At 35.7% G+C, this 12,089-nt stretch overlaps 1 protein-coding gene across 1 annotated transcript; it reads left to right on the top strand.

Annotated features, from left to right (window-relative positions):
- Positions 1-957: 957 nt before the first annotated feature.
- LOC104089802 (ATP-dependent Clp protease ATP-binding subunit CLPT1, chloroplastic-like) lies at positions 958-9,454 on the top strand. The gene is made up of 6 exons (XM_009594782.4): positions 958-1,409; positions 1,499-1,534; positions 1,716-1,825; positions 1,984-2,163; positions 8,999-9,126; positions 9,198-9,454. The coding sequence occupies exons 1-6, from the start codon at positions 1,189-1,191 to the stop codon at positions 9,228-9,230; spliced, it is 708 nt and encodes a 235-aa protein (XP_009593077.1). The 5' UTR covers positions 958-1,188; the 3' UTR covers positions 9,231-9,454.
- The last annotated feature ends 2,635 nt before the right edge of the window (positions 9,455-12,089 follow it).

Raw genomic sequence — 12,089 nt, 5'->3', positions numbered from 1 at the left:
CAAAGGATCAACACTCGAAGTGTTCGCCCAATCAAGTGTTGATTTGGTTGATTACCATAATTCTGTTGTTTTTCAAGCTCCACAATGTGATAATAATTACCTTTGGATCTCCATATTTTCTCTTTCCACCATTGCCAACAACTTTATATTATTGAACAATCGTCAATTGCATCGTTCTTTTGCTGGGAGACTGGACAACACTCAAAATAAAGAAATATTCAGGAATTATATGATAACTATATCATAATTATTTTTGAATTGTATCAGATACATCAATGCCTAAAATATAATTGTATCATACTTGTATCACAATTGTATCTAACTTGTATCTGGTACATCAATACCCAAAATAATACATGATACAATACTAATAAATTAATATACAATTATCATATATTTGTGATGCAAACTGTGAAATTCGTCACGAACTCACAAATGCTCATAATAATATATAATGTATATACATTTATCATACATTTGAAATACAGTTCTTTCAACAATTATGATACATATACAATTATAATACAATCGCGATACATTTCTAAAAAATCGTGATACAACTACGATCGTCATCTTCTTCAAGCTTCAATCACAACTCTACACTAAAAATCTAATATAATTATATTATAATTGTATTAGTATTGTATCAAGTATTGTTTTGGGTATTGATGTATCATATGCAAGTCACATACAATAATGATTTTAGAAAGAAAGAAAACATGATTCAAAACTTACTCACAACTTGATTCTAAAGCAATACTCAAAATTTTGTCTGCATTGTATATAACTTATAAATATGGATGTATAAAGTAATTAATAAGAAACCTAAATAAATATGGTAAATAAATTTCTATTATAGTATAGCTAGGTAAAAATCTCCATTAAAAAGTGGCTACCCCACGCAATTTCTACTGTTGTTGCGCAGCTACATTTAGGCCCATGTATTGATGGGGTATCAGTCTGAGCTCGGCCCAACTATCATTGTCCCTCCGTCCTCTTCAAGTGTATTATCTTTTACAGTTCTATCCACCTCAGTTGAAGCTTGTACGCTACGTACATTGTTAATCAGCACATTTGTAACAGCTACAATTACAAAGTATAAATTCTGTATCGGAAGGAGACGAGAGAATATAGAAGATTCAAATAATTTCTGTTCTTTTTACCTAAATTAGGGTTTTGTTGTGGCCAATGGCGACTCACAGTTTTTCATTACTTTCAATCCCGTCTTCAACTTCGACTTCTTACAATAGACAAAGTGATAATAATACTTTAACCCAGAAGTATTGCAAGATTCTAGCTACTTCTTTTACTGGCGGAATGCTCTCTATTCGACCGCAGAATTTGAACGTTTTTACTCTCAAACGGCGTCGTTCGACCGTAGCAACGGTCTCCTTCAGCCTCCCAACTGCGTAAGCTTTCATGTTGCTCTGTGTTTGCGTTTTCATTTACTTGTAAATTTACAAAATTTTGTTTGTGACGGTTGGTTTTTCCATTGCAGAAAACCAGAGAGAGCTCCTTCTGAGATACAGCCCAAGTATGTCTGCTTAATTTTGATGTCTAATTGTAAGAATTAAGCAGTTTTTTTATATTTTAACTGAAAGAAGTCAATCAATCAACTATGACTCAATCCCAAATCAGTTGGGGTCGGCTTTATGAATCTTTTATATCCATTTGTTTTTGTGATATAAGAGAAGCTTTTTGAATAATTGTTGTAGATGGTCGGCAAGAGCAATAAAGGCATTTGCAATGGCTGAATTAGAAGCAAGGAAGCTCAAGTACCCAAATACTGGCACTGAAGCTCTTTTAATGGGAATCTTGGTTGAAGGTTAGCATTGAACTCAGTGGATGCTGTTGTAAAAGCTGCATTTTTACACCTAGTGTGGGGCATACATGTTTGTGCATGAAATATGAATCGTACTTTGTCTATTAGCTTAGGAAGGTAGTTTATTTTTGAGTTTGAATGAAGAGGATTTGTTTTGCTAGGAACCAGTTTGGCTGCCAAGTTTCTGAGAGCAAACGGTGTAACCCTTCTCAAGGCGAGGGATGAAACTGTAAAGTTGCTTGGAAAATCCGATATGTATTTTTTCAGTCCAGAGCATCCTCCCCTTACTGAACCAGCTCAAAGGGCTCTTGACTGGGCAGTCGATGAGAAATTGAAATCAGGTAATATCATTGCTTTCTATGAGAAGATATATATATATATATATATATATATATATATATATATATATATATATATATATATATATATAGAGGGAGCCTTGGCTTAACTGGTAAAGTTGTTGCCATGTGACCAGGAGGTCACGGGTTCAAGCCGTGGAAACAACCTCTTGCAGAAATGCAGGGCAAGGTTGCGTACAACACACTCTTGTGGTCTGACCCTTCCCCGGACCCGCGCATAGCGGGAGCTTAGTGCACCGGGTTGCCTATATATATACACACACACACACTATATCATTTATGATTTGTCCAGAACAACCCCTGCTAGTATACTATGCACTTAGAAAGCTTAAGATATATCAGACTTACTCGAGTGGTTTTTAACAGTGACATTGGCTCTAGATAGTACACCATTTTCCCAGTATACAGATGTGTATGCATAAGGTCTTATTAATGACAAGTAGTAGAATAGGGATAATACATAAAATCCCCTAAACTATGCACTCAAACTTTGCAAGGGACCTGTTATCCCCTGAACATCTTCAAAGTGGATTTGCAAGGGACCTATTACCGCCTGAACATTTTCAAAGTGGAATTTTTACCACCCTGAGTGGCCACGAGATTTAAGTTGGCAGTGTAATGCACGCGCGTCGCCATGTGTTTTCCATGTCAATTTTTTGCTTTCTTTCTGTGGAGGAGGTGGTGGAAGGGCAGATGATGTGGTGGTGAAGGTGGTCCAGGATGTGAGACTCATTGATGGTGGTGGTGGCGGCAGCAATGGGGTTGTGAGTTGTGGTGGCTGCGACAACAGAAGAGGTGGAAGGCGGTGATTGTGTGGGTTTGAGATTAGTTTCTCCTGTCGGAGCGGGTATCCTGAAGTGAATATAAGTACATAAAGTGAAAAGTAGAGACAACTTGTCTTGCTTTCATTAACTGTTTCATGTACTTCCTTCTTGGAATCATCTTATCAAGAAACAAAGAGATGAGCAAAGAGAGATATTGAAGGCAAAATATGCGCGTGCTTTACATCTGCTCCAGTGGTGACCAATAGATTCATATGTCTACTTGTTTCTGCATGTATTTAACCTAAATTCGAAATTACTCCTACAAGCTTTTCATCATACAACCAAAACTTCTCTCTCTAGTCTTGAGTATCAACAACCCATTTTTAATCTTTCCCTTCTCTTCACACACGTCTTTGGAGTATTATGTACACATCTTACTTTTCAATGTCCATCATACCCTGTTCGTGAAAAAGAGTAGGGGTTGTAAGATCCAAAATTTGAATTTCATTATCTCTCATTACGTTATTTATTGCGCATGCAATCCCTAAACCAATATCCGCCTAATATTAGTTACATTAAAAGAAGAGAGGAAACATAAGTATTCGATTTAGGGTATGGAAGGAACTATAACAAGTGGAAGGTGTATATCGCATGACATATATTGGTATTCGGTTTAGGGTTGGGCAAGTGAAAGAAAGGAATAATGGAGGAGCTACAACTAATAGAAGGTGTAGGGTTTTGACGCAATAGGCGTGCATGGAAAAGTAAAATTTTCCCTCGTATCACATTATTTTATTTCTTCTATGTTCATAATTAATTTTATGAGAGAGAATGAGATCCACATTTGAATCTTACAAAACCCTACTTATTTTCACGAAGGGTATAATGGGCATTGGAAAAGTAGGAAGTGTCCATAATAACCCCAAGACACATGTTAAATTAGAGAAGAGAAAGAGAAAAATGGGTATCCAAATTTCTTCATAAATGTTCCTAAACGGTGTCTGGGAACTTATGCAGAAAGCCAAAATTCCAAGAAAGTTCCAGGAAGCTTGCCTGAACATGATGATCTTGCAAAAAGTGGAATAATACTATGAAACAGGTGTTACATGTGTCTGCTAGAATCAGAAAACATCAACCATTTTCGTCTCTTGTCAAGCTGCCAGAGACATTAGGATTTAGGAGTATGTTTCTTAACCTCTTTGGGATGAGCGGGTAATGCCCTATACCATTAAAGGAGCATATGTTAGCTGGGGTCTCTCATCTCTTGATGGCAGGGTAGGCTACAAAACGGATATGGAAAATGGTGCCAGCATGCACTTTTTGAAGCATTTGGAAAGAAAGAAACGTCAGATGCTTTAAGGGTGTCATTTTCCCTCTACACAAACTTAAGGCTAAATGCCTAATGAGTCATTTTTGTTGATGTAAACTTGAAACTGCAAATAGCCAGATAAATTTATGGATTTTGTTATAAATTTATCTAGACTAGCTAAATTTGTTAGCTCCTTGAATTACACCTATTAGTTGTATATTGGTGCAGTTGAATCCCTTTATGGACCTAATTGAGACAGTAAATGCCATTATAGGCATGGACCGAAGAGGGATACGACAAGAAATTATTGACTCGAGTACAATCTTTTCCCGGTTGGTTATGTCTCAAATGAAGTCCTCGTAATAGATTTGTAGTGGTTGTGGCTTACTTACTTTGGTTGCTTCCTATTAGATTCAGGCCAGTCTTATTGATTGATCACACATGAGCTGAAGTGGCAGTAAAACTGTGGAAGTGGTACCACAAAATAGAACCGATGGCTTCGGTGGCTCCTATAAATTATAATCCTATTATGCACTGTATTTTCTTTGATTGTTCACCAAATCAAGGGAAAGAAAGAAGCATATGTAATTTTTCTGTTGTGTGGGAAGGTCTATATGTAGGTCATCCATTTGTATTCAAATCTATTTCATTAATACTAATGAACTTATCGAAGGGGAGCCTTGGAGCAACGGTAAAGTTGTCTCCGTGTGACCTATAAGTCACTGAGTTTGAGCCATGGAAGCAGCCACTAATGCTTGTGTTAGGGTAGGCTGTCTGCATCACACCCTTGGGGTGCGGCCCTTCCCGGACCTTGCGCGAAGCGGGAAACTTTGTGCATTGGGCTGCCCACTAATTAACTTGTCGTAATAGGCAAATTAGGGGTTATCTAAAACTAGAGATTTTCTAAATTTTGTAATTATCCCTACACTAATATAAAATCTCTAATGACAAACATTAGATCTGATGTAAGTGCAAAAACAACAATTAAGCTCTATTCTCAAGTAGTTGGTATCACCTTTAAGGATTTTTTGCTTCCATTGTGTTCTATTCTTCATTAGGTCTGCTTGGTCCTAAGAGAACGTCTAATTAAAATAACTCCTCTCCATTTGATTTAGGTCTAACTCGTCCGCGTTAAGAACTTTTAAGGTTTACCTGTATGATTTCATTAACTTTATGCCATAAGCCCATAAACTTTAATAAAGTTCTTCATCCAAAAAAAAAAAAGGAAAACTTTGATAAAGTTAAGTTATTTTAGGAATTGATTTACTTACAAATAGCATTTGCTATGCTTGCACACAATGTATCCTGTCCTTATTTCTTTAAACTGTGTCTCATGTATACAAATAGTCACCTTCTATATCACATCCTTACATTTCTAGAAATTTGTTGTGCTTAGCTCAAGGTCAAATGGAGATATATTTTGGCCGCTTGAGGCTCCTCCTTAGTATATTCTCTTTAAGCTGCTCCATATACTAATGTTCTTCTCTTCTTTTCAACCTGATTTTGGAAGACAGATTTTACTAATGGGGTAAGACCATCTGAAATAGTACTTTGAAGATTATACTATTGCCTCAGTTTCATTTCATGTGACACCATTTGACTCATTTGACTGAACATGAAGTTTAAGGGTTAATTTGGCTTCTATCTTATGTAAGTAGTAGTAGAAAAAGAAATTAAATATAACAGTTAAAAGTTTGCATCTTGAAATGTTGAAGCGGTTTAAAATTTATCAGTGGAAGGTAGTAAATTATTTTAGATACTACAAAATGGAAGAAATGTCATTTAAATTAGGACATTCAGAGTGTTTATTTTTATTTTCCCCATAAGTAATAGAACCACATCTATTACCAGAAAAACAACCACATCATCAACGGTCTCATCATCCTTAGATTTTCTGATTGTAACGTGTGCCTCTGGCCCTCGAGAATTTCTCAGTTATAAAAAAAGATTTTCTGACTCTCATTTTTTTTCAGATTTGTTGCGTCAAGTTCCCGAGTCATGTCGAGTCTAAGTTATCGACTCAGTAACTATGCGACCTAAGCCCGTGAATGTCACGACCCAAACCGATGGGCCACGACGGGCACCCTGTACCGTACTCAACCGAGTACCAACGTAATGTATTTTTTGTACCATACTATCATAGGTAAATGAGCCGGAGAGGCTGTCGTGAGATAAGTAGAATAAAACATGATGAAATACTCAATATAGGGTGACCCAACTTGATATACCGACTTATACATATGACGTACTGGCCTATAAGGCTGGCATGATCCTTAATATACTCAAAACATAGGCCGACAAAGCCATACCAGTATCCGTATACATGACATCTGTGTACAAGCCTCTAAGAGTACATAAATATCATAAAGGTCGGGACAGGGCCCCGCCATACCAATCAATACATATTTAAATCATACTGACCAAATAGGCAACTCCGGATCAAGTGGAGTGCACAAACACCTTCTGCTGAGCTGATAGCTTACTAGGAGAACTCTCAACCTGTCTATCGGGACCTGCGGGCATGAAACGCAACGTCCCCAGGCAAAAGGGACGTCAGTACAAATAAAGCACCGAGTATGTAAGGCATGACAGTAGTATATAAAAGACATGAAAGAAACATGGAGTAAATAACTCAACCTGTAATTCTGAATAGCTCTGTGAATCATGAAAATTTATAATGTCATGCATGTGCGTATAAATGCCATACCATGCATAGGTAAATGCGTACATAACATCATCAAGCCTCTGAGGGCATCCCATCGTATCATCTTAGCCGCTATGGGCAAAATCATCAACGTATACCAGCTGATCAAGTGGTGGTGCGTATATAACGCCATAACCTTTTCCCATATCCCATATACATATAATATACGCATATATAACGCCATCTGGTCATGGGTCAATGTACATGTGTACATGAATGAAATGCATAAGAAGTACGTTAATAAGATTTCTCAAAATGTCATAAGATCACTATGCCTTTGATTAATATCATGAAATAAACTTTATCAACTTGCGTATTTTTCTGAGACCCATGAACAGATGATAGAATAATAAGACACATGTGGAATCAAGAATATAGATATCCTAAGTATTTCTATGAATAGAGTCATTTATGAAAGTTGCGTATTTGCTCGTTTCGTTTGTATCGTACGGATCATGCCAAAAGGAAAGGAGGGATAGCCTTAACATACCTTAACTCCGTTGAGTCCTTAATACTTTCCAAGAAATTCTTCAAACAACTCAACCCAATCTACCACATCATAAGGAGATTCAAAATCAGTGCTGAGTAAAGGCTAAGTCTGCAACTTAAACTAGTAGCTCGTTTACGTAAATTTGGGCAGTATCTCCCCTGTAATTAGGCCCTCCTCCAATACCATATACCACCAATACTATATACCAACAACAACAAGAACACAACAATAGCAACATGTAAGCATCATTTTCTAACCTTATCTCCATCACAATATAATACAAAACATCCCAAACACCCTAATCACTTCATACATAAAACGACAACCAAAGTAGTGTCAAACAACCTAAAAAAAAATGTAACGACGAACGACCAGCCCACCATTTCATCATTATGTGGTGTTTCTCCACACCATTTGTCCTCCAAAACTCCATTAAACAGTAGAAAAATATACAGCCCAAAGGTAACACGAAACATCCCACAAAACAGTCCACTACAAGTCAAATAACTCGAACTCACGGCTTCCGATCACCGTCCCGTGAGTTCTAACTATTAGGAAACGAATTTTTCAACATTCCTTGATATTTAAACACTTAAATACAGAAAGTACACGTTTTCTTAACTATGAAGTACCTTCCAAAACTCAAACTACAAGAAAAAGAGAGGCGATATAGCGATACTTATGTCGTAGGGATCGTTTTAATGTTATCGCTTCTTGATTCCGTGCCCGGGATGATAATCTTGTTTGAAACTCTTGCAGAGAGCTTAAGAGTAAAGTAAGGGGTGTTATTTGGGTGTGTTTTTTGGAAAAATGGAGAAAGAGACGAGATGGGATGTAAATATTCCATTTTTTTTAAAAGTCAAAAAGGTGCTACTTGGCACTCTATGATTGACCCTTCTTCCAACGCTTATAATTTTTTATCCGGGTGTCATATGAACGAACAGTTAAGAGCGTTGGAAACTACATTCCAAGACCTTCAATTTGGTATATAATATGTTCCAAATAGACCTCAAATAGTACACGAAATTTATTTCTCAAAAAGCTCTGTTACAAGGCAAATCCTTAGTCGGTTTTTCCGCAACTTTAATCCGATTTTTCCCAAACTTCATATTTTCTATCCAAACATCATATATAGCCATATTATGACTTTAAAATCATTTAAATCATGATTAACAAGTCTCATATTCATTACTTCACCTTGAGACGCACAAGGTGTAACAGTAAAACAAACTTGTTCACCTGTTACCTACATCATAATCATCTAACACATAAACTGAAACAATATCCTTATTCAGTGCTGTGACGCGTTATTATGGTATTGACAAAATTTCTAATAGTGAAGAGGATGAAACACCATAAATTTAGAATGACTACATAGCAATGGAAATGCATGGTGAAACACAACAGAAAAGCTAATGATGCCAACATTGAGCTAAAAATCTTAAGCCAGGCTCATCTATCTGGAGATACATGGCAAGCATCATCAGACATTCAGACTCTTCTTTACATGTATTTTGTAATGAAGTATGATCTCGTGATCATATTTGCAGGTGAAAGTGGGGAGATAACCATAGCACATCTGGCTCTTGGTATTTGGTCAGAAAAGGAATCAGCTGGGCATAAAATAATGGCTACACTTGGTTTTGATGACGAGAAGGCTAAAGAGCTAGCCAGATCTGTAAGTTCACTGGAATTCTATTATTATTATTAGTCCCTCAATGTGACGCTTACATCCTTTCTTGTTTGCAGATGGACAAGGACATTGAGATGAGCTATAAATAAGTATTTTTGGAGGAACAATAAATTTATGCATCCTTGCTCGCAATCTTCAACTAGTTTCTGCTGCAGAAGAGCTTATTAAAAAGTGTGTTTGGCCTTGTAGCAATTTTGCCCCATACTCAATTAGCATTGATTTTTCCTCTCTTTTTTTATTCGGTAGAAGACATTCTGTAATCTAAACGGCAACATTAATACCATCAATTTCAATGCTGTATTATCTCTACAAATTGCAGTCATTTCAACCGTCCCCCTTTTTTGGGGTTTGGGGGAGTGTTTTCTTTTACGTATAGACTGTTCTCTGTTTAAATCTTAACGAATTGATGGCAGAGTAAGATCCGAGTTCTTTTGCCTAGGGGTCAACTATGTTTACTTGATATTCTCATTTTACTGATAAGATTAAATCAATTGAAAATTTGATCTAGTAAAACAAGTTCCTACATGTAGTCTGATGTTCCTTGATCTCAGTTTGGAGTTTGGACTAGTAAATTAGAGCAGGAGTCAGGCTGATGTTTTCCGTAATTCTCACCCACGATAGGTTTATGAAATGGTTACATTTGAATTCGAATTACAATAAAGATTTAAGGAAGTTTCTTCATTTACATTGGATGGCTTACTCTAACATCTTGATTTTTCGTTTCAAATTACGCTTTGATTATGTATATAACTTGATATTATTGTTTATGACCTGTTGGTAGGATTTGAATTGAGACCCGAGGGTTTCGTACAAATTTTGAAACCTTAGAAGTTGGAAACCAATTGTTGGTTTGCTGAGTTGTGGTGTGTTCGCGAAAATGAGAGCGAGATGGCAAATGGAGGTAAATTTGACGACTTTTGCGAACTAATAACGATATCGCAAGTGAGTTGATCCTATATGACCTAATGTCGCGAACGCGAGGAGAGGCTCGCGATAGCGAGCTGACTGTCTGGTCCAATATCGTGAATGCGAGGATAGGCTCGCGATAGCAATGGTCTGGCCAACACATGCTTCACAATTGCTAAAAATGATTGTTATCGCGAATGTAAAGCATAATGATGGGACATGAGTAAGTATTTCACATTTGACATAATCGTTTGATGGCCTCCTAAATTTGCATCGATTTTTCAAGCCGCTACCAATTAATTTTGGGAAAAATCTTATGTTTACATTAGTTCTAGCGAATTTGTTCCGTATAAAAGACCACTTGTGTTAGTTTTGTGAAAGTTTTCGGACACATAACACAAAAATGTATATATATATATATATACAATTTTATTTTACTTCGAACGTTGACGGCTAATGGACACAAAAGGATATAGGATGGAGAAGGATTCCTTATTGAAATTTGATGAACCATTGAATAAACAAAGATTAAGTTTAGCTCAATGTATTTTTTCTTTTTCCCCTGTTGGTATGGTAACGATAATTTCTCATTCTATTATCCCGATCAACGACTTGTTAGGAATAAGGGCATCAATCTAGTAAAGGGGCTTAGGGATAAAGTTTTTTCGCGGAAAGAAAGTTTTTAAGTTGAAATTTTTTAGATCAAATTGTACTTCTTCTTCGTTAGTTATTAATGGCACGCGGGGAGACTCATGCAGATGTAATAGGATTTGAATGAGAATTCATTGTGACTTTAATTTTTTTTTCCACTGACCCCTCTAATTGAGATGAATACTTAAATGAAGAAAAAAATTATTTTGATTCAATCATACATTTCGAAATTAACTTAAGTGTTCTTTTCTTATTTTATTTTTTTCAACTAATTTTATCTAATTTATACCTGTATATTTTAGAATATATTAGACTAATTAATTTGAATTTGCACCGAATAATTGAGTTCATTAAGGAGTAGAAGTTTTCTATAAAAAATTGAATGTTTGAGACTTCTAATTGAATAAATATATAGAATCCAAACCATCTTTTTTCATTTTCTCTTTTCTCCATGTAATTTGCTGCCATAGTATTAATTAAAAGTGAATATGCCTGTATCTATTTGTCCATATATATCGCTTCGAATGTTTGAAATAATAATTGGAGAATAGTGTAAATAAATTTTGGTTTATGAAATTGGTCAATTATTTCAACTACAAACATGTCTAAGAGGTTTTTTTTTTTTTTTTTTTTTACTCACAAAACTTTAATTATGTTTTCATGTTCAAATTTCAAACGCAACTTCAACTTTCGAATATTTTTTCATAACCTAACTTCAAATATCAACCAATTCATGTCTAAATGGTTAAAATAGCACAGACTAGTCAGTTTTCGGACTGGTCAATCAAAAATAGTCGGCGTTTGCCACGTCATTGAAAAATAGCCACTATTTTGCTGTAACAGAAACCGGTCCAGCATAATATACTGGAGTTCGATGTACCTATGTATGAACTTCCAACATATTATGCTGGACCAGTATACTTTGTTGGAATTTCAATATAATATATTAGAGTTCCAATATATTATACTGGAATTTCAGTATATTATGCTGGAGTATTTTCCGGATTTTGAATAGTGTTTTCGTTCATATTTATCTTTACATGAAAAGTGGCTAAAATTCAATGACTTTTGAAACTGTGGCTAATTTTGAATGACCACTTGTAAATCTGGCTATTTTTGAATTTCTCTCTTCTAAATGTTGTTCAACTTTTTTTGTCATTAAGTTTAATTTTATTTTTCAAAAAAATAGAATAAAGAACGGCAAATGGCCAAATATACCCCTCTGCTTTCAAAGATGGTATAAGAATACCCTTCGTTATACTATTGGGTTATCTATACCCATGCAGTCATACTTTGGGTTGAAATATACCCCTCATTTAAATGGAGGGACATGTGTTATCGTCCTGTTGGTCAATTCTAAATATCTCCTAATTAATTAAAAAGACTCATTA

This window comes from Nicotiana tomentosiformis, chromosome 3 (assembly GCF_000390325.3).
Source record: "Nicotiana tomentosiformis chromosome 3, ASM39032v3, whole genome shotgun sequence".
Lineage (NCBI taxonomy): Eukaryota > Viridiplantae > Streptophyta > Magnoliopsida > Solanales > Solanaceae > Nicotiana > Nicotiana tomentosiformis.
Note: the sequence above shows the minus strand (reverse complement) of the source record. Positions and strands in the feature narration are given on the sequence as shown.

What these genes read in the sequence shown, in the direction of transcription:
- LOC104089802 (XM_009594782.4), top strand. Translation starts at nt 1,189, where the DNA reads ATGGCGACTCACAGTTTTTCATTACTTTCAATCCCGTCTTCAACTTCG. An exon ending in TCCTTCAGCCTCCCAACTGC is followed by an intron (nt 1,410 to 1,498) that starts GTAAGCTTTCAT and finishes TTTCCATTGCAG; the next exon opens with AAAACCAGAGAGAGCTCCTT. An exon ending in AATGGGAATCTTGGTTGAAG is followed by an intron (nt 1,826 to 1,983) that starts GTTAGCATTGAA and finishes TTGTTTTGCTAG; the next exon opens with GAACCAGTTTGGCTGCCAAG.